This window comes from Bufo bufo, chromosome 1 (assembly GCF_905171765.1).
Source record: "Bufo bufo chromosome 1, aBufBuf1.1, whole genome shotgun sequence".
Taxonomy (NCBI): Eukaryota; Metazoa; Chordata; class Amphibia; order Anura; family Bufonidae; genus Bufo; species Bufo bufo.
In genome coordinates, this window is record NC_053389.1 from 41,745,192 (window position 1) to 41,772,740 (window position 27,549).

The following is a 27,549-nucleotide window of genomic DNA, read 5'->3' on the forward strand; positions in this document are numbered from 1 at the left end:
AGTTTATCAGTGACCCCCAGATGACTTAAAGGGATTGTCCACTTAAAGGTGAAAACAATTTTCTGACTTTTTTTTTTTGCCTCTGATATCAGGCCTTTCTAGTGACATGTGGCATCTTGTCTGGCGCACTATGGGTATCTATGCCCGCGTTTACAGTAATGGGGTATGCTCACTTACACTGTATATAGCGCTAGAGTGGAGGCACCTGATTATGTCATGTGACCACATACAAAAAGTTTGCTACATTTGTTTCTGAAGTTGTTACCAAACTAAAACTTGTGATGACCTAAAAGATGCAAGGATGACAGGATCTGTGTCTTCCATGCAATTACCTGTCACAGTAATCACTCCCCTTATAATAATTAGCATTTGTAGTGTACAGCACCCGCCTATGGCCGCCTGTATCCTGTCTATGAATCAGGCTGCCCAAAAATAGCCAATATTCAATTTATGTCTGCTCAATGCCAGGCGGCTTCCCTGCTTTATTACCTGAACACATGCAGCTATAGCGAGGCTTTCCTACATTTGGGAAGAGTCTGCTGTCCTGGCCCCCCACCAGTCCAGTATACATAATGCCCAGATGACAACTCTGCCTGGCACAGGATTGCACACACTCTACCTTGTACGGCCAGAGGATATTGCCCCACAGACCTCAGGTTACACAAACCGGTGTTACCCCACAGACCTCATCAGGGACAAAGAGGAAATATCCGGAAATATCGATGGAGAGTGTTGTAGCCATCAATAGTAGGAGGTCAATCTCAGGTTCTATCTCATAGGGGGTACGCCACCTGCAACAGATCCTCAGCTCTGTACAGCCCGGAACAGTGTCACACATGCCAGGCTTAGATACTCAGATCATCAGACAGTATCACACATGCCAGGCTTAGATACTCAGATCATCAGACAGTATCACACATGCCAGGCTTAGATACACAGATCATCAGACAGTATCACACATGCCAGGCTTAGATACTCAGATCATCAGACAGTATCACACATGCCAGGCTTAGATACACAGATCATCAGACAGTATCACACATGCTAGGCTTAGATACTCAGATCATCAGACAGTGTCGCACATGCCAGGCTCAGATACACAGATCATCAGACAGTACCGCACATGCTAGGCTTAGATACACAGATCATTATACAGAATAGCACATGATAGGCTTAGATACACAGATCATCAGACAGTATCACACATGCTAGGCTTAGATACACAGATCATCAGACAGTATCACACATGCTAGGCTTAGATACACAGATCATCAGACAGTATCACACATGCTAGGCTTAGATACACAGATCATCATACAGTATCACACATGATAGCTTTAGATACTCAGATCATCAGACAGTATCACACATGCTAGGCTTAGATACATCGATCATCAGACAGTATCACACATAGCTTCAGATACACAGATCATCACACACAATAGGATTAGATACTGTAGCTCTGCATACAGTATTACACATGCTAGGCTTAGATACACAGATCATCAGACAGTGTCGCACATGCCAGGCTCAGATACACAGATCATCAGACAGTATCGCACATGCTAGGCTTAGATACACAGATCATTATACAGAATAGCACATAATAGGCTTAGATACACAGATCATCAGACAGTATCACACATGCTAGGCTTAGATACACAGATCATCAGACAGTATCACACATGCTAGACTTAGATACACAGATCATCAGACAGTATCACACATGCTAGGCTTAGATACACAGATCATCATACAGTATCACACATGATAGCTTTAGATACTCAGATCATCAGACAGTATCACACATGCTAGGCTTAGATACTCAGATCATCAGACAGTATCACACATGCTAGGCTTAGATACATCGATCATCAGACAGTATCACACATAGCTTCAGATACACAGATCATCACACACAATAGGATTAGATACTGTAGCTCTGCATACAGTATTACACATGCTAGGCTTAGATACACAGATTATCATACAGTATTACACATGCTAGGCTTAGATACACAGATCATCAGATAGTATCACACATGCTAGGCTTAGATACATCGATCATCAGACAGTATCACACATAGCTTCAGATACACAGATCATCACACAGTATCACAGAGCCTTAGTAGGCAGTATCACACACAATAGGATTAGATACTGTAGCTCTGCATACAGTATTACACATGCTAGGTTAGATACTCAGATCATCAGACAGTATCACACATTATAGGATTAGATGCAGTGGCTCAGCAGAAATCCCACCTGATAGGATTAGATACAGTGGCTTAGTAGACCGTATCACACAAGATAGTTTTAACTCAGCAGACCGTATCACATGTGATAGGCTTAGATACATCTCTGTATCTTCACTTAACGTCCTGTTGCACATGTGATCTCTTATACCTCCCTGTCCTATGATATACGATGGGAGTAGTTGTCCAAGGCTCGGACTTGGTGATTACTGGTCACGTGACTCCTTATAGATTAGTCTTGTCTCACGTCAGAACCTGTAATTTACCTGGAACTATTTGCATTTCATTAATTTACGGTGGATTTTATTTTCAGACAAAAAAATATAAAAAATCCCCGGAAAATTGAAATCTCCGAGACGTTGTTTTCTGTTCATCTGATCGATTCTGTCTCTTTGTGATATCAGTTCCAGGGAAAGCTGGGTGACGGCCAATACGTCTACTGTAATATGGTATTAGGGCCACCTTTAAAAGCCAGGTCCTGCATGACCTTCATAATAAGCGCAGTCACTCCTTTTATACTTCAGAGCTGCAATCGCAATTCTGCTACTTTTTATTGGAAACAGTCAGCAAGCTGGTAGACAACCCTTTTTCAATTGATTTAAATGGGTGTTCAACTAGTTAAGAGGTTTCCACTGCCAATGGTCCTTCTCGAGAGCGGAGTGAAACCACTTTACGGGGGTTGAGGGGCGGGAGAAATCCGGTGGGGTCGGCCGTGATCCTGATGGCGGTCCATGCCTTGATTGCGTTTTCAGGCCTGGTCCACGTCGTGTTTTCTGGGTTGGTAAAGGTGTCATATTCGGGCTTCACAAGGACTGCAGCGGCGGTATCTTGTAGAGGTTGAGCCACGCAATTCTTGTCAGTACACGAGGAGATTGACTCTGCAAGGCTCTGAAATACTCTGTGCTGCCTGCTGACCTGTTCCTCTCACTGTGTATATGTCACTGCAGCCTTTCTCCTTGTCCCTATTCCCCTCCTGGAGTGGACAGATCATTTCTTACAGCAAGATCAGTGCTCTCCTCTCCTGAAATACTCTGTGCTGCCTGTGATTGGTTCCTCCCTGCTTTTTATAAGTGTCTGCTCTTCTCCTGAAATACTCTGTGCTGTCTGTGATTGGTTCCTGCCTGCTTCCTGTAAGTGTCTGCTCTTCTCCTGAAATACCCCTGTGCTGCTGTGGATCCTACTTCTACAGCTGTATAAGTGTCAGATAGTGACCTCCCACATATGAACACATTCCTCTCCTGAAATACCCCTGTGCTGCTGTGGACCCAGTTCCTTCCACTTTGTAACTCTCAGATAATGACCTCTCACATAAGCAGCATGTTTCTTTCCTGAAATACTCTGTGCTGCTCTGGACCCTGCTCCTTCCACTATGTAAATCTTAGATAGTGACCTCCCACAATACTCTTTTCTCTCCTGAAATACCCTTGTGCTGCTGTGGGCCCTGTTGCTTTCACTATGTCATCTCTCCTGGCACGTCTGTTTTACTAGATGCCTTCACCATCAAAATAACAACTCTGGAGCATCTTTTTCTTATGTCTGTCTGTTGTCCGAGTCCTCTATTGTTCCTACTATAAATTTATGAATACATTGACAACTGGGTGTTACTATTAACCTTGTAAAAGGGGTACGTCCCTGCACAGTCTGACACCGGCAACACTTATTGGACAAACCCCCAACTGGTGACATCGAGATGCCAATTTATTTAAAAAAACTTCTAGTATGATTAATAGAGGGACGGAACAACATAAAGTTCTATGAGAAGATGAGCCAGAATTGTCATTTCATGTAGCGGACAATTATTTCCTAAAAAAAAAAAGACATGTCAGGAGAGGTGACAGGCCCTCCTATAAGATGAGCATGCTTCTCTCCTGACATACTCTGTGCTGCTGGTGCCTTTTACTGCATGTGCTCGGAGCTCCCATTGCAGTGAATTGTTCTCCTTCACTTCGGGGGCCCTAGCGATACGCCATCCATGTCTGAGATGGGCCAACCCCTTCAATATAACAGGACAGGTTACTGCTTCCTATAAGATCAGCACACTTCTCTCCTGACATACTCTGTGCTGCTGTGGACCTTGCTCCTTCCTCTGTTGTGACCTGTCACTAACCCGACACGCTCCAGAATGAAATATGCTTCCACTATGTAAACTCTCCCACAAGATCAGCACACTTCTCTCCTGAAATACTCTGTTCTGCTGTCTTAAGCATTATAAACAGCGTCCCTTGTCGCCAAACGGTAGAGACAAGCAGATTTGCGGCCCTGGGTTAGAGCGTTAATGTTGGTACTCTCAGCCCTGAGGACAGCAGCAGTAGCTGTTCCACAGAAGCCGTCACTTCCCCCTTCTTGTGGATCGCGGCGCTGACAAAAATAACGAGATGTGCGAAAGCCGTCGATTACCGAACAGATAGAAGGTTCCATGGTAAACAGGAAGAAGAAAACCACAAGTGATCTGCGCAGCAGCGCTCCTGCCAAACCTGCGCCCCCGTCTCATACAGATGGGGATATGACTTCTCAGTTTTAGAAAAGCATGGCTGCATCCTTCCAAAAACAGCGCCACACCAGTCCAACAGGTTGTGTGTGGTACTGCAGCTCAGCCTCCGTCACTGACATGCAGCTAAACCGTAATACCAGACATGACCTATGGACAGGGGTGGCGCTGTGTCAAAGAGCCACCCCTTTAAATAGCACAACTATAAAACTCGGCATCTTTGTAGTATATTTCCATCACTGTGATAAGTGGAAACTGTCAGTAAGCAGCACAGCTTCTGCCTATGGATCTCACTGTGAGCTTATTTCCGTAATATTTATGGCGATTGCGCAGGAAATGTGTTATGTCTTATTAGTATACATATTCAAAAAGTTGGAACGTGAGACTCCTGGGGGCCCGATGCAAAAGGTGTACCAGGGCCCCCACCTACCATGTGCCATTGTGTCCTTCTATGTGATGGAGAGGCCTTTGGGCCCCTTAAAGTACTAATTGGAGGTACATGAGAGAAGTAAAAATGCTCGTTAGAGGTATGTAAGACTTTGAGATCTGTCAACAGCATCTTGCTGACGGTTTCTCTGTAGCCACACGAGGTCTTTCTACCTCTGTTAAAGGAAATGTCGAAAAATAAGCTAGAACAACATAAAAATAACAAATTCATGACACAAAGACGCCGGATCGTGCACTCGCTCTCTATAGAGACATATCATTGGCAAATAGGTCTGTCAACAGCAGCTCGCTGACGGTTTCTACAGAGTAAAAAGTAAGGACAAAAATAAGTGACAACTATAGAGTGTATTTTTATTAAAGGCAGAGCGCCACTTTAAGAGCCCTGACACCCGGAGACGTACAGGGCGATGTGTTATTTTTTTCTTTCTGTTGTGATAGGAAATGGGCAGGAGTCAAGTCTTTGTGGGAACGATCTGTAAGAAGATCAGACGTCATGTGACCTGGCTATAAAATCTGAGTAACCACAGATGGCGCCGCACCCGAGCCTCGCCCTGGCACAAAGAGATCTGCAGCAATGGGGCTGTAAGGTGGACCACATCACCCAGCTTTCCCAGATGCTGACCTGTCACCTGAATCTCTATTACAGCTTCCACCCAGCTTTCCACAAGATGAGTACACTTCTTTCCTGACATACTCTGTGCTGCTGTGGACCCTGCTCCCACTATTACGTAACTCAAATAATAACCTCCTACAAGATGAATACACTAATTTCCTAACATACTCTGTGCTGCTGTGAACTCTTCATCTACTGCTACCACTATGCAAGTCAAATAAAGACCTCCCACAACATGAGCACACTCCTTTCCTGACATACTCTGTGCTGCTGTGGACTCTGCTCCTACTACTATATAATAACAGGAGGAGCACACTCCTCTCCTGACATACTCTGTGCTGCTGTGGACTCTGCTTCTACTCCTATATAATAACAGGAGGAGCATGCACCGCTCCTGACATACTCTGTGCTGCCGTGGGTGCTTATTCTACTGCTATGTAACTTCCAAATAATGACCTCCAAAAAGATGAGTACACTCATTGCCTGACATACTCTGTGCTGCTGTGGACTCTGCTCCTGCTACTATATAATAACAGGAGGATCACACTCCTCTCCTGACATACTCTGTGCTGCTGTGGACTTTGCTCCTACTACTATATAATAACAGGAGGAGCACACTCCTCTCCTGACATACTCTGTGCTGCTGTGGACTCTGCTCCTGCTACTATATAATAACAGGAGGAGCACGCTCCTGACATACTCTGTCCTGCTGTGGACTCTGCTTCTACTCCTATATAATAACAGGAGGAGCATGCACCGCTCCTGACATACTCTGTGCTGCCGTGGGTGCTTATTCTACTACTATGTAACTTCCAAATAATGACCTCCAAAAAGATGAGAACACTCCTTTACTGACATACTCTGTGCTGCTGTGGACTCTGCTCCTACTACTATATAATAACAGGAGGAGCACACTCCTCTCCTGACATACTCTGTGCTGCTGTGGACTCTGCTCCTACTACTATATAATAACAGGAGGAGCACGCTCCTGACATACTCTGTGCTGCTGTGGACTCTGCTCCTACTACTATATAATAACAGGAGGAGCACACTCCTCTCCTGACATACTCTGTGCTGCTGTGGACTCTGCTCCTACTACTATATAATAACAGGATGAGCACGCTCCTGACATAATCTGTGCTGCTGTGGACTCTGCTCCTACTACTATATAATAACAGAAGGAGCACACTCCTCTCCTGACATACTCTGTGCTGCTGTGGACTCTGCTCCTACTACTATATACTAACAGGAGGAGCACGCTCCTGACATACTCTGTGCTGCTGTGGACTCTGCTCCTACTACTATATAATAACAGGAGGCGCACGCTCCTCTCCTGGCATACTTTGTGCTGCTGTGGACTCTGCTCCTACTACTATATAATAACAGGAGGAGCACGCTCCTGACATACTCTGTGCTGCCGTGGGTGCTTATTCTACTGCTATGTAACTTCCAAATAATGACCTCCAAAAAGATGAGTACACTCATTGCCTGACATACTCTGTGCTGCTGTGGACTCTGCTCCTGCTACTATATAATAACAGGAGGATCACACTCCTCTCCTGACATACTCTGTGCTGCTGTGGACTCTGCTCCTATTACTATATAATAACAGGAGGAGCACGCTCCTGACATACTCTGTGCTGCTGTGGACTCTGCTCCTACTACTATATAATAACAGGATGAGCACGCTCACTCCTGACATCCTCTGTGCTGCTGTGGACTCTGCTCCTACTACTATATACTAACAGGAGAAGCACACTCCTTTCCTGACATACTCTGTGCTGCTTGGGAATGTATATATATATATATATATATATATATATATCTGTACAAATCTCAGTTGATTTCTATAAATGAAAGTTTCTGGTTTGGGGACTGCAGTGCTTGTCCAGTGGAGGTGGCAGACCCCGCATTCCTCTGGGTGCAGGCCTCTCCCTGATTGTAGAGGGTGGGGTGCAGGGGGGATACTCCGGATGCTGGGACGGAAATTTCCTACCGTCTGGAGCTGCAGATAAGAAGTGGTTATCACAATGGACTCGCCGCTTCCTGTGCTGGGAGATGATGTGCGGTGAGCGGTCCCCAGACTGGGACAAACAGTCCTGATAATGGGGCAGCAGGCTTCTGCTCACTACAAGTCCCAGCAAGCCATGATTCCATCTTGCATGGATTCCTACAGCTGCACAATGTACGAGGAAAGCGGCGGTGGTGGAGCACCCCTTTAAGAATTAGGGAATTGCCTTATGAGCACTTTTCTTAAATATTTGCTTATTGAAATTCTTCATGTTAGCAGCAGTATGGAAAGAGTCATTGAGACGGACAGAAGATAAGTGGGGGGGGTCTAGGAGCCGAGACCCCCAGAAATCACCAGGAATAACCTTAATTGCCGTATAATGAAAAGCTCCAGTAGATTTTATGTTTCAATATCGCACCGTTATTCATATCGCTTCTTGCTGTCGGTGAATGGAAATGCTCCTGTTTACATCCAGTGGCTGAACTTCTGTCCTGACTTAATACTTCTCACTGTTGAGGTTTTGTTACATTGTATCCAGTCTGGCCAGTGCATTATAAGCAGGATCCAGACTGCTACAATGTGTCAGCGCAGGGAAAATGGAAATACAATTGGAACAAACTCTCAGCTGTTAGAAGTATTAGGCCAGGATAGATTTTCAGCCTTCATTCACAAAAAGCAAGCAGGGATCTTGACACATAAAATAGTTTTTCATAAAGTCTTCAGTATCCCTTGAACACTATGTAGTATGCTTAAAGGGGTATTCCGCTTATATGGAGTTAGGATATAACTATCAGATCTGTGAGGGTCCTACCTCTGGGATCCATACAGATCACAAGAACGATGGCCCTGTACCCCCCGATCTAATAGTTATCCTCTATCCTGTGAATAGGGGATAGCTTTTAATAACTGGAATACCCCTTTAATTCTTTTATTTTATACTCCATGCACATCCAAATCTGCATTCACAATTTTGCCGAGTATTCCAGCCTAGAACATGTTCTCACCTAAACACAGAACAAGCGGCAAATGCTAGGTTGGTGGGGGCCCCGTCCGTGGGACCCCCATGATCACCAGAATGGGCTAGGAGGAGTTTGAATGGAGTAGCGGTCGAGCGCGCGCCCTGTCCCTCCATTTAAGGTGGAATCTGATTGGTTGCTCTGGGCAGCGAGGCCAGACTTCCTTTACACCAGTTTTGAAGAATCTTTCCCCCTGGAGTCAAGTCTTCAAGGAGAAGTTATCGAAAATGTTCCCATAAGGCCTCCTGCACATGAATGTGTGCGCCCCGTGGCCGTGCTGCGGCCCGCAATTCACGAACGCTGACCGTGGGGCAGCTGCAGCAGATCGTGGACCCATTCACTTTAATGGGTCCGCGATCCGCCCGTTCCGCAAAAAGATAGATGTGGAACGGAAGCACGGATCGGAACCCCATGGAAGCACGGATCGGAACCCCACGGAAGCACGGATCGGAACCCCACGGATGCACGGATCGGAACCCCACGGAAGCACGGATCGGAACCCCACGGAAGCACGGATCGGAACCCCACGGAAGCACGGATCGGAACCCCACGGAATCACGGATCGGAACCCCACGGAAGCACGGATCGGAACCCCACGGAATCACGGATCGGAACCCCGCGGAAGCACGGATCGGAACCCCACGGAAGCACGGATCAGAACCCCGCGGAAGCACGGATCGGAACCCCGCGGAAGCACGGATCGGAACCCCGCGGAAGCACGGATCGGAACCCCACGGAATCACGGATCGGAACCCCGCGGAAGCACGGATCGGAACCCCGCGGAAGCACGGATCGGAACCCCGCGGAAGCACGGATCGGAACCCCGCGGAAGCACGGATCGGAACCCCGCGGAAGCACGGATCGGAACCCCGCGGAAGCACGGATCGGAACCCCACGGAAGCACTACGAAGCGCTTCCATGGTGTTTCTGTCCGTGCCTCCACACCGCAAAAAAAATAGAACTTATTTAAGTTGAATGGGTCTTGATCTGTCTCGGCTGCCGCACTGAAGTTGCAAATTGCGGTCCCCAATGCACGGAACGGATGCACAACGTTTGTGTGCAAGAGGCCTTATACAGTGGAGGACATAAGTATCTGATACACTGGAGATTTTGCAAGTTTCCCACCTACTAAGGCCTCCTGCACACGACCGTATGGCTTTTTCAGTCTTTTGCGGTCCGTTTTTCACGGATCCGTTGTTCCATTTTTTTTGTTTCCGTTGTTTGTTCGTTTCTGTTCCGTTTTTCCGTTCCGTTTCCGTATGGCATATACAGTATACAGTAATTACATAGAAAGAATTGGGCTGGGCATAACATTTTCAATAGATGGTTCTGCAAAAAACGGAACGGATACGGAAGACATGCGGATGCATTTCCGTATGTGTTCCGTTTTTTTTGCGGACCCATTGACTTTTGAATGGAGCCACGGAACGTGATTTGCGGGCAATAATAGGACATGTTCTATCTTTCAACGGAACGGAAAAACGGAAATACGGCAACGGAATGCTTACGGAGTACATTCCGTTTTTTTTTTGCGGAACCATTGAAATGAATGATTCCGTATACGGAACGCAAAAAACGGCCAGTAAACGGGGGGAAAAAACGGTCGTGTGCAGGAGGCCTAAGAATGGAGAGGTCTGTAATTTCTATCATGAGAGACAGGATTTTAAAAAAAATCCAGAAAATTTTTTGATTTATAAATAATTAATTAGCATTTTATTGCAGGAAATAAGTATCTGATCACCTACCAACCAGCAGGAATTCTGCCTCTCACAGACCTGTTAGTTTCTCTTTTAGAAGCCCCCCCACTCCGCACTCATTACCTGTTTGAACTCGTCACCTGTATAAAAGTCACCCGTCCACCTGTGCTCCATCAGTCACACTCCAGCCTCTCCACCACGGCCAAGACTAGAGATGAGCGAATTTCATATTTTGAAATCCGTTCACGCTTCATTTGGTGGTAAAAGCAGAATTGCGTTATGGATTCCGTTACCACGGAGCATAACGCAATTCTATTACGGAATGCCTTTAGACTTTTAGAGCCATTCCGTTATTCATTCCGTCATAATAGAAGTCTATGGGCTGCATGGATCCGGATCCGTTCTGCAGCCCATAGACTTCTATTATGACGGAATGAATAACGGAATGCCTCTAAAGGCGTTCCGTCATAGAATTGCGTTATGCTCCGTGGTAACAGAATCCATAACGCAATTCTGCTTCTACCACCGAACGAAGCGTGAACGGATATTATAACATGAAATTCGCTCATCTCTCTAGCCAAGACCAAGGACACCAGGGACAACATGGTAGACCTGGGCCACAGGACAATAGGCAAGCAGCTTGGTGAGACGGCAAGACTACACCGTCATAGATTAAAATCCTGCAGGGCACGCAAGGTCCCCCTGCTCCCGCCAGCACATGTCCAGGCCATGACCATGGGAGAAGGTCATGGGGTCAGATGAGACCAAAGTAGAATATTTTGGTATCAACTCCACTTGCCGTGTTTGGAGGAAGAAGAAGAAGCATGAGTACAACCCCAAGAACACCGTCCCTACTGTGAAGCATGGGGGGGTAACATCATGCTTTGGGGGGCTTTTCTGTGAAGGGGACGGGACGACTGCACTGTATTAAGGAGAGGATGAATGGGGCCATTTATTGTGAGATTTTGGCCAACAACCTCCTTCCCTCAGTCAGAGCATTGAAGATGGGTGGTGGCTGGGTCTTCCAACATGACAATGACCCGAAGCACACAGACAGGATAACCAAGGAGTGGCTCCGTAAGAAGCATATCCAGGTTCTGGAGTGGCCTAGCCAGTCTCCAGACCTAAATATAATAGAACATCATTGGAGGGAGATGAAACTCTGTGTTACTTAGCGACAGCCCCGAAACCTGACAGATCTAGAGGAGATCTGTGTGGAGGAGTGGGACACAACCCCTGTAGCAGTGTGTGCAAACCTGGTCAAGAACTACAGGAGACGTCTGATCTCTGTAAACAAAGGCTTCTGGACCAAATATTACACTGATTTTCTGTTGTATCAAATAATTATTTCATGCAATAAAATGCAAATGAATTATTTACGAATCATACGATGTGATTTTCTGTCTCTCACAGTAGAAGTGAACCTACGATATAAATGACAGACTCTCCGTTCTTTGTAGGTGGGAAACCCAGTGTATTATCAAATACTTGTTTTTCCCACTGTATATGGCTACCAGGTATATTGCCTCTGCTTTGGATGTGACTGGAGAAGAAACAGAGTACAAAATATCAGGAAGGTTACTCAGCGTCACGCGGGGCCCGGGGGCCCCAATCATCCCATGAGCTCAGAGCTGTAGTTTTGTGCTGAGCGGGGAGGTGCAGGGGTTAATGGAGGAAGGAAACACTTTCCGTATGACATAAACTTTTGACTTTTAGGAGATTCCCAAACTGACCTGGAAAACTATAATGTAACTTCCCTGCCGCACAGCACTACAACTCCCATTCATTTAATTTTAATGAAACAGAGCTGTTGTATCTAAGCCTATGATGTGTGATACTGTCTGCTGAGCTGGCGTATCTAAGCCTATGATGTGTGATACTGTCTGTTAGGTAGATGTATCTAATCCTATCATGTGATACTGTGTGATCTAAGCCTATCACATGTGATACTGTCTATTGGGCCAGTGTATCTAAGCTTATCATATGTGACATCATCAGTGATACTGTCTGCTGAATTACTGTATCCAAGCCTATCATATGTGATACTGCCTGCTGAATTACTGTATCTGAGCCTATCCTGTGTGATACTGCCTGCTGAGCTGTGTATCTAAGCCTATCACATGTGATACTGTCTATTGGGCCAGTGTATCTAAGCCTATCATGTGTGATATCATCAGTGATACTGTCTGCTGAATTACTGTATCCGAGCCTATCATATGTGATACTGTCTGCTGAATTACTGTATCTGAGCCTATCATATGTAATACTGCCTGCTGAGCTGTGTATCTGAGCCTATCATATGTAATACTGCCTGCTGAGCTGTGTATCTAAGCCTATCATATGTGATACTGCCTGCTGAGCTGTGTATCTAAGCCTATCATGTGTGATACTGTCTGCTAAGCTGCTGTATTTAAGCCTATAACATATGATACTCTGTTGAGCCATGTTTCAAAGCCTATCATATGTGATACTGTCTGTTGAATTACTGTATCTGAGCCTATCATATGTGGCACTGTCTGTTCGGACGGTGTATCTAATCCTATCATACGTCATACTGTCTGTTAGGTTGGTGTATCTAAGCTAATCATATGTGATACAGAGACCCATACAGCGTGGTTTCCTGACACATGGTGCACACTATATGAGTGATATATTTCAATGTATGTGGACTTTATATTATATTACAGGACGGGTCATGTGACCGCCCATACTTTATATTACATTACAGGACGCGTCATGTGACCGCCCATACTTTATATTATATTACAGGACGGGTCATGTGACCGCCCATACTTTATATTATATTACAGGACGGGTCATGTGACCGCCGTACGTTATATTATATTACAGGATGGGTCATGTGACCGCCCATACTTTATATTATATTACAGGACGGGTCATGTGACCGCCCATAATTTATATTATATTACAGGACGGGTCATGTGACCGCCCATACTTTATATTATATTACAGGACGGGTCATGTGACCGCCCATACTTTATATTACATTACAGGACGGGTCATGTGACCGCCGTACGTTATATTATATTACAGGACGGGTCATGGACACAATGGCCAGCGAAGAGAAATTTCTACAGAATCCTTGTCTCTTTGATTTTCTTTACATTGTGCGGCTTTGTCCTGATGAAGCTCCCAGTCTGAGCACCGCCCCCGCAGAGCACAATCACATTACACTACAGGAAGGTCAGAACAAGAAGAGCCATAATTGGAAGGGGTTGTCCCACAAAAATATTCTACAGTTTTCAAACCTGCACCTGGATCTGAATACTTTGTAATTGCAGGTAATTAAAGATTTAGTATAAAATGAATCTATCTGTATAGCACCACCCACTGTCTGCTCTTTTCCTTATTTCCCCGACAGCGCTGAGGTGGTCGCTGGTGCTCAGTTCCATCCTTCAACTGCCACCGGCTGAATCGACTGTTAGAAACTGTGACAGTTACAGGGAGAAAGCAGCAACAAAAAGGACAGCAGAAAGGACATCCCCCTGAGAAAAGACATGCCCCATGAGCTGTGATAGGGAGAGAGCTGCAGCAGAAAGGACATGCCCCATGAGCTGTGATAGGGAGAGAGCTGCAGCAGAAAGGACATGCCCCATGAGTTGTGATAGGGAGAGAGCTGTATCAGAAAGGACATGCCCCATGAGTTGTGATAGGGAGAGAGCTGTATCAGAAAGGACATGCCCCATGAGCTGTGGTAGGGAGAGAGCTGTATCAGAAAGGACATGCCCCATGAGCTGTGGTAGGGAGAGAGCTGTATCAGAAAGGACATGCCCCATGAGCTGTGGTAGGGAGAGAGCTGTATCAGAAAGGACATACCCCATGAGCTGTGATAGGGAGAGAGCTGTATCAGAAAGGACATACCCCATGAGCTGTGATAGGGAGAGAGCTGCAGCAGAAAGGACATACCCCATGAGCTGTGATAGGGAGAGAGCTGTATCAGAAAGGACATACCCCATGAGCTGTGATAGGGAGAGAGCTGTATCAGAAAGGACATACCCCATGAGCTGTGATAGGGAGAGAGCTGTATCAGAAAGGACATACCCCATGAGCTGTGATAGGGAGAGAGCTGTATCAGAAAGGACATACCCCATGAGCTGTGATAGGGAGAGAGCTGTATCAGAAAGGACATACCCCCTGAGAAAGGACACTCCCCCTTGAGTAATTGGAAGAATGAAATGAGATCTCTGGATCCATGTGAGGTACAGGGCTGGTTCTAGGTTTGTTAGAAAGAGGTTTTCATGTCCTATATGATGTCTGATTTTTTATGTTAATCATGGGAGAAACCTGAACATTCTAGTTTATAGGAGGTTGTCCAGCCTTCAGGACAGGCCATCAGTAGCTGATCAATGGGGTCCGACACCCTGTGCTTCCACCAATCAGCTATTCCGGTGTAACTCAGTTGCCGTAACCAGGAGCAGGCACCACACAGCGCCGTCAACCTTGTAGTGGAGGGAACGCGTTACTACAGCACTGTTCCCATTGCAGTCAAAGGAGCAGCGCTGCACTAATGTGTAGTTCCAATGCAGACACCCAAACAGCTGATTGGTGTCAGAAGCCCTCACTGATCAGCTACTGATGGCTTATCCTGAGGATAGGTCATCACTTAGTAAAGGCTGAACAACCCCTTTAAAAATCTGTAATCACCTAATACTCCTAACAGCTGAGGGTTTGGTACCATTGCATGCAGCCTGTACAACCCTCTGCTCTCCAAACTGATACATTGTAGCAAACTACCAGGACAGGAGAGAGACAAATGTATATGATTAGGTTTTTTTTAGACACTGAGTGTAAATAAGAATGTCCCCCATTCACTGACAGCAAGCAAAGATCTTGCAAATGGTGAAGAACTGAAGCAAAAAGATTAACACTGCAAGATCTTTGCTTATCCATACAACAGTGACTTAAGGGGATCCCAACCTTTACACGTCCTCTAAGTGCTGATGTAAAGGGGGCGCCACTGAGTTCACTAAATAGCGCCAGGAGGGGCAGGAAGAAGTAACCCCCGCCTCTGACACCTTAGGACTCCTCTTGTTTCTTAGTAGTCAGGTCTGCAAAGCTATGTGACAAATAGAACTGAAATAACCTAGAAACGAAGATACTGCACAGACTGCGGGTGGGGGAGGGGATTCTATTTTTTGAGAGGGGGGGTTGTCTTTGCGGTATTTCTTGTTATGGAACCTGCTCAGGACCCGACATATCTCCCCCGCAGGGTCTCTTACCACTAACGGCTGTGTCTACATCCGACGAGTTAACCCCTTCAGTACAAACACAGAGTGCAGTATATAGCGCCACTCCATCTGTAACTCCGCCCACAACATATACATATATACACTCACCTAAAGAATTATTAGGAACACCTGTTCTATTTCTCATTAATGCAATTATATAGTCAACCAATCACATGGCAGTTGCTTCAATGCATTTAGGGGGGTGGTCCTGGTCAAGACAATCTCCTGAACTCCAAACTGAATGTCAGAATGGTAAAGAAAGGTGATTTAAGCAATTTTGAGCGTGGCATGGTTGTTGGTGCCAGACGGGCCGGTCTGAGTATTTCACAATCTGCTCAGTTACTGGGATTTTCACACACAACCATTTCTAGGGTTTACAAAGAATGGTGTGAAAAGGGGAAAACATCCAGTATGCGGCAGTCCTGTGGGCAAAAATGCCTTGTGGATGCTTGAGGTCAGAGGAGAATGGGCCGACTGATTCAAGCTGATAGAAGAGCAACGTTGACTGAAATAACCACTCGTTACAACCGAGGTATGCAGCAATGCATTTGTGAAGCCACAACACGCACAACCTTGAGGCGGATGGGCTACAACAGCAGAAGACCCCACCGGGTACCACTCATCTCCACTACAAATAGGAAAAAGAGGCTACAATTTGCACGAGCTCACCAAAATTGGACTGTTGAAGACAGGAAAAATGTTGCCTGGTCTGATGAGTCTCGATTTCTGTTGAGACATTCAAATGGTAGAGTCCGAATTTGGCGTAAACAGAATGAGAACATGTATCCGTCCTCTGATGGCCACTTCCAGCAGGATAATGCACCATGTCACAAAGCTCGAATCATTTCACATTGGTTTCTTGAACATGACAATGAGTTCACTGTACTAAAATGGCCCCCACAGTCACCAGATCTCAACCCAATAGAGCATCTTTGGGATGTGGTGGAACGGGAGCTTCGTGCCCTGGATGTGCATCCCTCAAATCTCCATCAACTGCAAGATGCTATCCTATCAATATGGGCCAACATTTCTAAAGAATGCTATCAGCACCTTGTGGAATCAATGCCACGTAGAATTAAGGCAGTTCTGAAGGCAAAAGGGGGTCCAACACCGTATTAGTATGGTGTTCCTAATAATTCTTTAGGTGAGTGTATACATCTACTGTATCTGACAGAAGTCAGTCCACCCCTCACATTTTTGTAAATATTTTCTTCTATCTTTTCATCTGACAACACTGAAGATCTGATACAATGTACAGCAGTCGGTGTACGGCTTGTAGAACAGTGTACATTGGGTGTGCCCTCAAAATAACCCAAGACACAGCCATTAATATCTAAACCACTGGCAACAAAAGTGAGTGCAGCCCTAAGTGAACATGGCCAAATTGTGCCCAATTAGCCATTTCCCCTCCCGGTGTCATGTAACTTGTTAGTGTTATAAGGTCTCAGGATGGGGAGCAGGTGTGTTATATTTGGTGTTATCGCTCTCACACTCTCTCATACTGGTCACTGGAAGTTCAACATGGCTCCTCATGGCAAAGAACTCTCTGAGGATCTGAAAGAAAGATTTGTTGCTCTACATAAAGATGGCCGAGGCTATAAGAAGATTGTCAGCACCCTGAACCTGAGCTGCAGCACGGTGGCCAAGACCATACAGTGGTATAACAGGACAGGTTCCATCAGAACAGGGCTCGCCATGGTCGACCAGAAAAGCTGAGTGGACATGCTCAGAGGTTGTATGAGTGCTTCCAGCATTGCTGCAGGGGTTACAGGGGTGGGGGGTCCGCCTGTCAGTGCTCAGACCGTACCATACTGCATCACATTGGTCTGCATGGCTGTCATCCCAGAAGGAAGCCTCTTCTAAAGATGAGGCACAAGAAAGCCTGCAAGCAGTTCACTGAAGACAAGCAGAATAAGGACATGGATTACTGGACCCATGTCCTGTGGTCTGATGAGAGCAAGATAAACTTATTTGGTTCAGATGGTGTCAAGCGTGTGGGGCGGCAACCAGGTGAGGAGCACAAAGACCAGTGTGTCCTGCCTACAGTCAAGCATGGTGGTGGGAGTGTCATGGTTTGGGGCTTCAGCTGTGGGGATCTACAGTTCATTGAGGGAACCATGAATGCCAACATGTACTGTGACATACTGAAGCAGAGCATGATCCCCTCCCTGCGGAAACTGGGACGTAGGGCACCATTCCAACATGATAACGACCCCAAACACCTCCAAGACGACCACTGCCTTGCTAAAGAAACTAAGGGGTAAAGGTGCTGGACTGGCCAAGCATGTCTCCAGACCTAAACTCTATTGAGCATCTGTCGGGCGTCCTCAAAGGGAAGGTGGAGGATCGCAAGGTCTCTGACATCCACCAGCTCCGTGATCTCACCATGGAGGATGGAAGAGGATTCCAGTGGAACCTGTGAAGCTCTCGTGAACTCCATGCCCAAGAGAGTTAAGGCAGTGCTGGAAAATAATGGTGACCACACAAAATATTGACACTTTGGGTGTCCTCATTTTTGTTGCCAGCGGTTTTGACATTAATGGCTGTGTGTTGGGTTGTTTTTAAGGGCACCCCAAGTTTACACTGTTATACAAGCCGTACACGGACTGCTGTACATTGTATCAGATCTTCAGTGTAGTCCCAGGAAAAGATAGAAGAAAATATTGAGGGTGTGCTGACTTCTGTGAGATACTGTAGATATATGTGTATCTATCTGTGAATGCAGGGTGGCCTGAGTCACCAGCATACCAGAGGATCCTCCAGTGGCCCCAGGGTTTAACATCATAAAGGGCCCCAAAGATCCAGCAGAAGACAACCTCATGTGGAGTCAATCACTTGGCTCTAGGGTCTATTTCCTATATATGTATATATAATGCTTCAGACCTTTTTACTTTTCGTGACTTCTTGTTTTGCTTTTTGTACTAAAATAAATATAATTCCAGTTTTTCCCCATCGTTCTGCGCTCAACCCCCATAATGAGAAGGCGAGAACAGAATCTTTGCCATTTTATTGAAAAGGAGAAACTAAAATCTTGCAGTAACTTTCACACGTCCGTGGAACGCGGTCCGTGAGATACCGGACTGGCAATACACTCGTATGATCTATACGAGTGTATTACTGTACAACAGCGGCGTCACGAAGCGCACGGCCTCATAGCAACCAATGACGCTGTGCGCTCCTGCACTCAGCAGGAATCCAGTCCGGTATCTCGCGGACCGTGTTCAGGCCTTACTCAGGACTTAGGGCTCCTGCACACGACCGTATGCCCTCCGAGACATGCGGGCCATATGTCCCGGAGCGGCATTGATCGTGCGCACGGGAGTGCACAGCATCATAGATTACAATGATGCTGTGGACGTTGGGCCGCCCGCGGGACTATTGTCCCGCACTTATAAGATCATATGAGTGCGGGACAATAGTCCCGTGGGTGGCCCGATGTGCACAGCATCATTGCAATCTATGATGCTGTGTGCTCCCGTGAGCACGATCAATGCCGCTTCGGGACATATGGCCCACTCATAGACCATACACTCACCTAAAGAATTATTAGGAACACCTGCTCTATTTCTCATTAATGCAATTATCTAGTCAACCAATCACATGGCAGTTGCTTCAATGCATTTAGGGGTGTGCTCCTGGTCAAGACAATCTCCTGAACTCCAAACTGAATGTCAGAATGGGAAAGAAAGGTGATTTAAGCAATTTTGAGCGTGGCATGGTTGTTGGTGCCAGACGGGCCGGTCTGAGTATTTCACAATCTGCTCAGTTACTGGGATTTTCACGCACAACCATTTCTAGGGTTTACAAAGAATGGTGTGAAAAGGGAAAAACCTCCAGTATGCGGCAGTCCTGTGGGCGAAAATGCCTTGTGGATGCTAGAGGTCAGAGGAGAATGGGTCGACTGATTCAAGCTGATAGAAGAGCAACGTTGACTGAAATAACCACTCGTTACAACCGAGATATGCAGCAAAGCATTTGTGAAGCCACAACACGCACAACCTTGAGGCGGATGGGCTACAACAGCAGAAGACCCCACCGGGTACCACTCATCTCCACTACAAATAGGAAAAAGAGGCTACAATTTGCACGAGCTCACCAAAATTGGACTGTTGAAGACTGGAAAAATGTTGCCTGGTCTGATGAGTCTCGATTTCTGTTGAGACATTCAAATGGTAGAGTCCGAATTTGGCGTAAACAGAATGAGAACATGTATCCGTCCTCTGATGGCTACTTCCAGTAGGATAATGCACCATGTCACAAAGCTCGAATCATTCCAAATTGGTTTCTTGAACATGACAATGAGTTCACTGTACTAAAATGGCCCCCACAGTCACCAGATCTCAACCCAATAGAGCATCTTTGGGATGTGGTGGAACGGGAGCTTTGTGCCCTGGATGTGCATCCCTCAAATCTCCATCAACTGCAAGATGCTATCCTATCAATATGGGCCAACATTTCTAAAGAATGCTATCAGCACCTTGTGGAATCAATGCCACGTAGAATTAAGGCAATTCTGCAATTCTGAAGGCAAAAGGGGGTCCAACACCGTATTAGTATGGTGTTCCTAATAATTCTTTAGGTGAGTGTATATCTCATAGGGCATATGGTCGTATGCAAGAGGCCTTAGTTAAAGCCCCTTTGGCAGTGATTACAACCTACAGTCTTCTTGGGGATGATGCAACAAGGTTTAGACACCTGGATTTGAGGATTTTGTGCCATTCTTCTCTGCAGATCCTCTCAAGCTCTGTCAGGTTGGATGGGGCCGTTGATGGACAGTCATTCTCAGGTCTCCCCAGAGATGTTCAATTGGGTTCAAGTCAGGGTTCTGGCCTGGCCACTCAAGGACATTCACAAAGTTGGCCCTAATCAGTCTCTCCTGTGTTGTCTTGGCTGTGTGCTTAGGCTCATTGTCTTGTTGGAAGGTGAACCTTCATCCCAGCCTGAGGTCCAGAGCTCTGGATCATACTTTGCTCCATTCAACTTTCCCTCAACCCTGACCAGTCCCCACAGCATGCTCCTGCCCCCACCATGCTTCACTGTAGGGCTGGTATTGAGCAGGTGATAAGCAGGGCTTGGTTTTCTCCATGCTTAGAATTGAGGCCAAAAAAGTTCATTCATGGTTTCATCAGTCCAGAGAATCTTGTTCCTCACAGTCTAAGAGTCCTTTAGGTGCTTTATTTTTTTTCAAACTTATGTGTCTTTTACTGAGGAGAGGCTTCTTTCTGGTCACTCTGCCATAAAGCCCAGATTGGTAAAGGCTACAGTGATGGTTGACCTTCTGGACGTTTCTCCTATCTCCACACAGAATCTTTGAAGCTCAGCCAGAATGACCATTGTGTCCTTGGTCACCTCTCTTACTAAAGCCCTTCTCCCCCAATTACTTCATTCTAGGAAGAGTCTTAGTTGTTCCAATCTTTTTCATGTAAGAATTATGGAGGCCACCGTGCTTTTGGGAACTTTCAGTGCAGCAAAACCTTTTTGTCCCCCTTTTCCAGATCTGTGCCTCCACAAAATCCTGTCTCTGAGCTCTACAGGCAGTTCTTTCCTCCTCATGGCTTGGTTGAGTCTTTCCACATCATGTCCAATCCACTGACTTTACCACAGGTGACTCCAATCAAGGTGTAGAAACATCTCAGAGATGATCCAGGGAGGCCCCAGAGCTAAATGTCAAGTGTCATAGCAGAGGGTCTGAATGCGAAATGTTCCTTTTTAATAAGTTTGCAAAGATTTCTAACCTTCTGTTCTCACTTTCTCATTATGGGCGGTTGAGAGCAAAACGATGGGGAAAAACTGGATTTTTTTGTATTTTAGCACAAGGAGAAACATAACAAAAGTGGAAGGGTCTGAAGACTTTCCACATGCACTGTAGATGCACCCGGCGTGAAGGGGAAGGGTTAACTGCGCTGTTTTGAGTAAGCAGTTTCTGTAAATGGGAGGAGGATGTGCGAGGTTACACAACACGGACCCAGTGTGCAATCATACACCTGAGGCTGCACCACTGACACCAGAGTACTATGATACATCTGAAGCTGCACCACTGACACCAGAGTACAATGATACATTTGAAGCTGCACCACTGACACTAGAGTACTATGATACATCTGGAGCTGCACCACTGACACCAGAGTACAATCATACACCTGAGGCTGCACCACTGACACTAGAGTACTATGATACATCTGAAGCTGCACCACTGACACTAGAGTACAATCATACACCTGAGGCTGCACCACTGACACCAGAGTACAATCATACACCTGAGGCTGCACCACTGACACCAGAGTACAATCATACACCTGAGGCTGCACCACTGACACTAGAGTACTATGATACATCTGAAGCTGCACCACTGACACTAGAGTACAATCATACATCTGGAGCTGCACCACTGACACCAGAGTACAATCATACATCTGAAGCTGCACCACTGACACCAGAGTACAATCATACATCTGGAGCTGCACCACTGACACCAGAGTACAATCATACATCTGGAGCTGCACCACTGACACCAGAGTACAATGATACATCTGAAGCTTCACCACTGACACCAGAGTACAATGATACATCTGGAGCTGCACCACTGACACCAGAGTACTATGATACATCTGAAGCTTCACCACTGACACCAGAGTACAATCATACATCTGAAGCTGCACCACTGACACCAGAGTACAATGATACATCTGAAGCTGCACCACTGACACCAGCGTACAATCATACATCTGAAAGCTGCACCACTGACACCAGAGTACAATGATACATCTGAAGCTGCACCACTGACACCAGCGTACAATCATACATCTGAAAGCTGCACCACTGATACCAGTGTACAATGAGATAACATCTGGAGCTGCACCACTGATATCAGCATACAGTAATAAATTTAGAACTGCACCACTGACACTAGCATACAATGATACAACATCTAGAGCTGCACCACTGACACTAGCGTGCAGTAATAGAACATCTGGAGCTGCACCACTGACACCAGAGTACAATAATACATTTGGAGCTGCACCACTGACACTAGGATACAATAATACAACATCTGGAGCTGCACCACTGACACCAGCAGTAACAGCGATCGCCAGATCCTCCTGAGTTGCTGTGCACAAAAATAATCTGCTACAGATGTTATAATCATATATGACCTCCATGTTAAAAGAAGGATTATAAATACGGCTATGGCCCTTTAAGAATACAATTACAGGGATGTAGTGGAAAATGGCGCAATTGCATTACTACACAGGACACAGGTTTTATGCAGGATATTTTCTGAGAAATGTATTATACGTTCTGTGCCTTCTGGTGTCTGAACACTTGATTCTGATACATGGTATGCATGCATTCATATAGAAATGTAATATGGAGATGCAGAGCTGAGTTTGTCATGTGCAGCAACTCATAATGCAGTCCTGGATTTCTAGGCTGACAACGTACTGACGGCACAGTGCCAAAGGGTCCAATGACAATGTCAGCTCTGCTAAACCTGCACAATCCATTTCATATTGTACCCTGCGACCTAAACCATTCGCTAATTAAAATCAGTTTTACATAGGACTGCAGGTAAAGCCTTCCACCTTTGGTTCAGTGGTCACTATGTACTAATGGCACCGTTCCAACGAATTCAATGACAAAGTCATCACTGCTACATCTGTACTCTATAAAAATAATAAATGAATAGTTGGGTGATTTCTGGCGTCCTGAACCTTTTTGTGTTTTATACGTTTTACGCACGCTTACATATAGAAATAGCAGAGTTAAGTTTGACATGTGCAAGTGCTTAAGAAATCACCATGTATTATGTATTATACATATTGTATATTGTACATATAAAATTAGATGACATATTATGTATTATACATCTTCCTCCATTATTAGAAATGCCTAACATGGGTCTGCAAAATGTGGCAAAGCTGTGTTTGTCATGTGCAAAAAACAAAAAAACAAAAAAACAAACAAACCTGCATTTGTTGTGCATGCATGTGTAGTTTTACACAGAGATGTAGCAGAGCTGAGTGTGTCATTGGCGACACCACAATTCTATGCTTTTTACACAGCACTGCAGCTGTATCTGGTGCATGACACAGCGAGGTCTGCTACATCTTTATCTGTCAACCAATTCTACCCCCAAGGGGTTAACCCCTCCCTCCCTGAACCTGCTGCTCTTTGCGGAAACAGCAGCTTCCTCATAATACCCAAAACCGAACGAAAACTGTCACTAAATAGCATTTTCTGTAAAACTGTCCTGAGGCCGAACCGACTCTGACCTCAGGAATATGGATTTATCTGGACCAGGAGTCAATATTCATTGTGTTTCCAATGAGAATCTTGTATATTATGCAGGACTTATATGTACGTCCTCCAAGGTATTACTATGTAAAATAGAGTTCTCCAACCTGAGGTCGAACTACAACTCTCAGCATGCCCTGAGAGTACCACAGCTGGAGAGCAGGATGGAGCTCACCAGGAAGATTTATGCAATATGATTATTTGATACCTTTGCATCAATAAATAAAAAGTAACAAAAATGATATATATATATATATATATATATATATATATATTAATAATAAAAAATATATATTACTTGAAAAAATATTATTTATATATATATATATATATATATTATTATAGTAAAGTAATATAAAAATAATATCTTTGAAATTAAAACTTGAATAAAACGAATAAAAAAGGCACAACAATAAAAAATAAATTAATTAATAATAAAAACTATATATTTGGATTATTTGCTACCTTTCTCATACTAAAACGAAATTGATGCATAACTAAATAAGAAGCAAGAAAAAAAATACTTAAAATAAATAAAACAAGAGAAAACGAATACAAAAATAAACCAAAACTGCACAAAAGTTTAAAAATGCATGAATTCCTAATCAACACTAACAACTATATATTTAGCTTTTTTTTTTAAAAAATGTAGTAACCTTGTCAGATACAAAAACGAAGTTGATACATAACTAAATAAAAAGTTCAATCAATAAATAAAAAATACTGAAGTAATACAGTGCTTCATTATAAAACCAATGCAAACATAATAAAATGCACAAACATAAAAAAAACACATCAATTCTTAATTAACAATAATAATGATGATATACTAAGGGAAAATGATATCTGATCTATACATAGGAAATTAATCCATAGTAAAAAAAAAATAATAATAATACATCAGTGCATCACAGAGAATAGAAACAGTCATATAGAAATATATAAGCAACATAAATAAAAGACAAATAACATATAAAGAAAAACGAATAAAATATGAAGAATTAAAAAATCTAAATAAAAATGCACCAGATGCCCATGGAGAGGGTTTTTTAAGCTCATAGAAGCCCTAACCTGACACTACAGCAGAGCAGCCATCATCATCATCATCATCATCATCATCATCTTGGCGCCCAGATCTCATCTATTCATTGATCTTTATGATTGTGCAGCTTTTAGCGGCAAAGTTATAATAAATCCTGAGCCGTCCTGACCGGACCGGACCGGACCGGTCTTTGTGAGGAGAGCAAAGTGCGTTCTTATTCTTAGAATTAGAATAAATGAATAAATAAAACATAAAATATGGGGGGGAAAAAGTCTAAAAAAAAAAGGTACCAATGTGGAGGAATTATAATAAAAATAAATAAATAAAAAATATTAAATATGTAGAAAAAAAGGTACAAATGCGAAATAAAATAAATAAATAAACAATAAATAAAATGCTAAAAAAAAGAATTTTCGATAAAACGAGCATGAGCGAGTATTGTACAACATACAGTATCTACTCATCTCTCTCATCTATCGATCTCATATCTATCTCTGTCTCTATTGTAAAATAATAGAGGAAACGAATGATGAAATAAAAACGATAAAATAATATCCAATAAACACGATTATTATATTTTCATAATTTATGATTTCAGAAACAAAATAATAAATACATAAAAGCCCAGCAGTATGTGCGGACATTACTAAGTGGTATAAATGTAATAATGAGTGACAGTAACCGATGTGGAGTCAGACAGTAAGAGCAGAGGACACCTGCCTCGGGACCATGTATGGTTGGAGGTCTCCTCTGATCTCTAGGACACCCACCTGTTCAGCCCCAGGATCCTGAGCACCATGGACAGCAGGTGGTGGTGGTGGTCCCCCCCAGACCTGACGACCCCCCAAGTGCCTGCTGCAGGTCCCCCATCCTGGGTGGTGTGCTCCCTGCCTGGTCCCAGCTCTGAGCTCTAGAACTGGAGGTTTTGGCTTGTTGTTATTTAAGCTGAGACATGAACCACTAAAGGAAGAGGAAATCTGGTACCAAAAGGAAAGAGTTGGGGCTTCGGAATAACCGCCCCAGGGCTGAGTGTCACAGGGGAAGAAGGAAGGGGGTGGCTGCAGTCCATGGTGTCCGGCTCCTGGGGCTCCTCTGCAGCTCCATCATCACCTACCTTGATGGTGCAGTCCATGTCACCTCCTGTGGAGCTGAGGAGCAGGTGCTGCAGGAGCCTCAGGAGGAGGCCATGTCCAGGTGAGGTTCTGCAGCAGAGCTGGGGCGGGCTGGGTGTGAGCCTGCTCTGCTCTCTGACTCTGTGTCCCCTTCTTTTTGGGGAAGTGATGTCACTTTGGTTTCCTTCTTGGTGACAGATGTTCAAAAATGAAACTTTCAGCTGGAAGCTTCAGTCCTGAACTTGCTGCACAGAAGAAGGAGAAAGCAAAAGAGCCAGCAAAGAGAAGGCTCCACCAAAGAGGTGGAAAAGAGCCCCCCAAAGATGGGATGGGGGGTGCAGAGATGGAGAAATGGTGGTGGTGATGGTGGTGGTGGTGGTGATGGTGGTGGTGGGGCATGGGGACTACATCAAGAACTTCCACTGTCAGCAGCTCCAGAGCCAGAAGTGAAGGGTCTGCAGGTGTAAGGAGGGGTGGGCTCCTGTGAGGGGGTCTGTGGTGTCCTGGATGTAGAGGGGTCAGAGTAACTGCTGCGGGGTACTCCGGTACTGATACTACTACTAATACTGCTATACTACTACTAAGAATATTGATAGTACTAGTGTTAATACTTTTACTGCTACTACTAATAATTATATCTATGCTTCTACTAATAAAACTGATACTAATAATACTGCTACTACCATTACTACTACTGATAATACTTTTACTGCTATAATACTATTAATTGTACTAAGAATAATGATAATACTACTACTAATAATAATACTGATAATAAAAATATTACTGATACTACTATTGATAGTACACATACTGCTAATAATAATACTTATACAGCTACTAATAATATTAATACTGATAATACTTATACTGCTAAACTAATACTGCTGTAACTCTCTATACTACTTTAACAATAAGGTGAAGAGTAACTGCTGCAGGCTATACACATCCTGCTACTAAAAATACTGTTACTACTACTGATAATACATATACCATTACTAGTCTTCTGATAATCATATTACTACTACCAATGATACTCTATTATAATAATGTAAAGAGTTACTCCTGCAGGTTATACACATCCTGCTACTAATCATACTGATAATAATACTGCTACTACTACTAATACTGATATACTTATATAATATATAATTATACTACTACTACTTGTAATTATCCTATTACTACTACCTATACTTCTCTATGCATCAAATAATAAAGTGTACAGCTACACTGCTAGTAATAGAAAAGGACAGTAAGTGGTTATACTTATAATACTGATAATAATCCTACTACTAATATCAGTACAGATAATAGGTATAGG

At 44.4% G+C, this 27,549-nt stretch overlaps 1 protein-coding gene across 3 annotated transcripts in view; it reads right to left on the reverse strand.

Moving 5' to 3' along the window:
- Window positions 1-26,352, reverse strand: part of LOC120993871 (Friend leukemia integration 1 transcription factor-like) — a 44,558-nt gene extending 18,206 nt beyond the window's left edge. For all 3 annotated transcript variants that reach the window (XM_040422353.1, XM_040422349.1, XM_040422344.1), the window contains exon 1: window positions 26,228-26,352. In XM_040422353.1, the coding sequence (XP_040278287.1) occupies window positions 26,228-26,245 (18 nt within the window). In that variant the 5' untranslated portion in view covers window positions 26,246-26,352. The remainder of the gene's footprint in view (window positions 1-26,227) is intronic.
- Window positions 26,353-27,549: the final 1,197 nt, after the last annotated feature.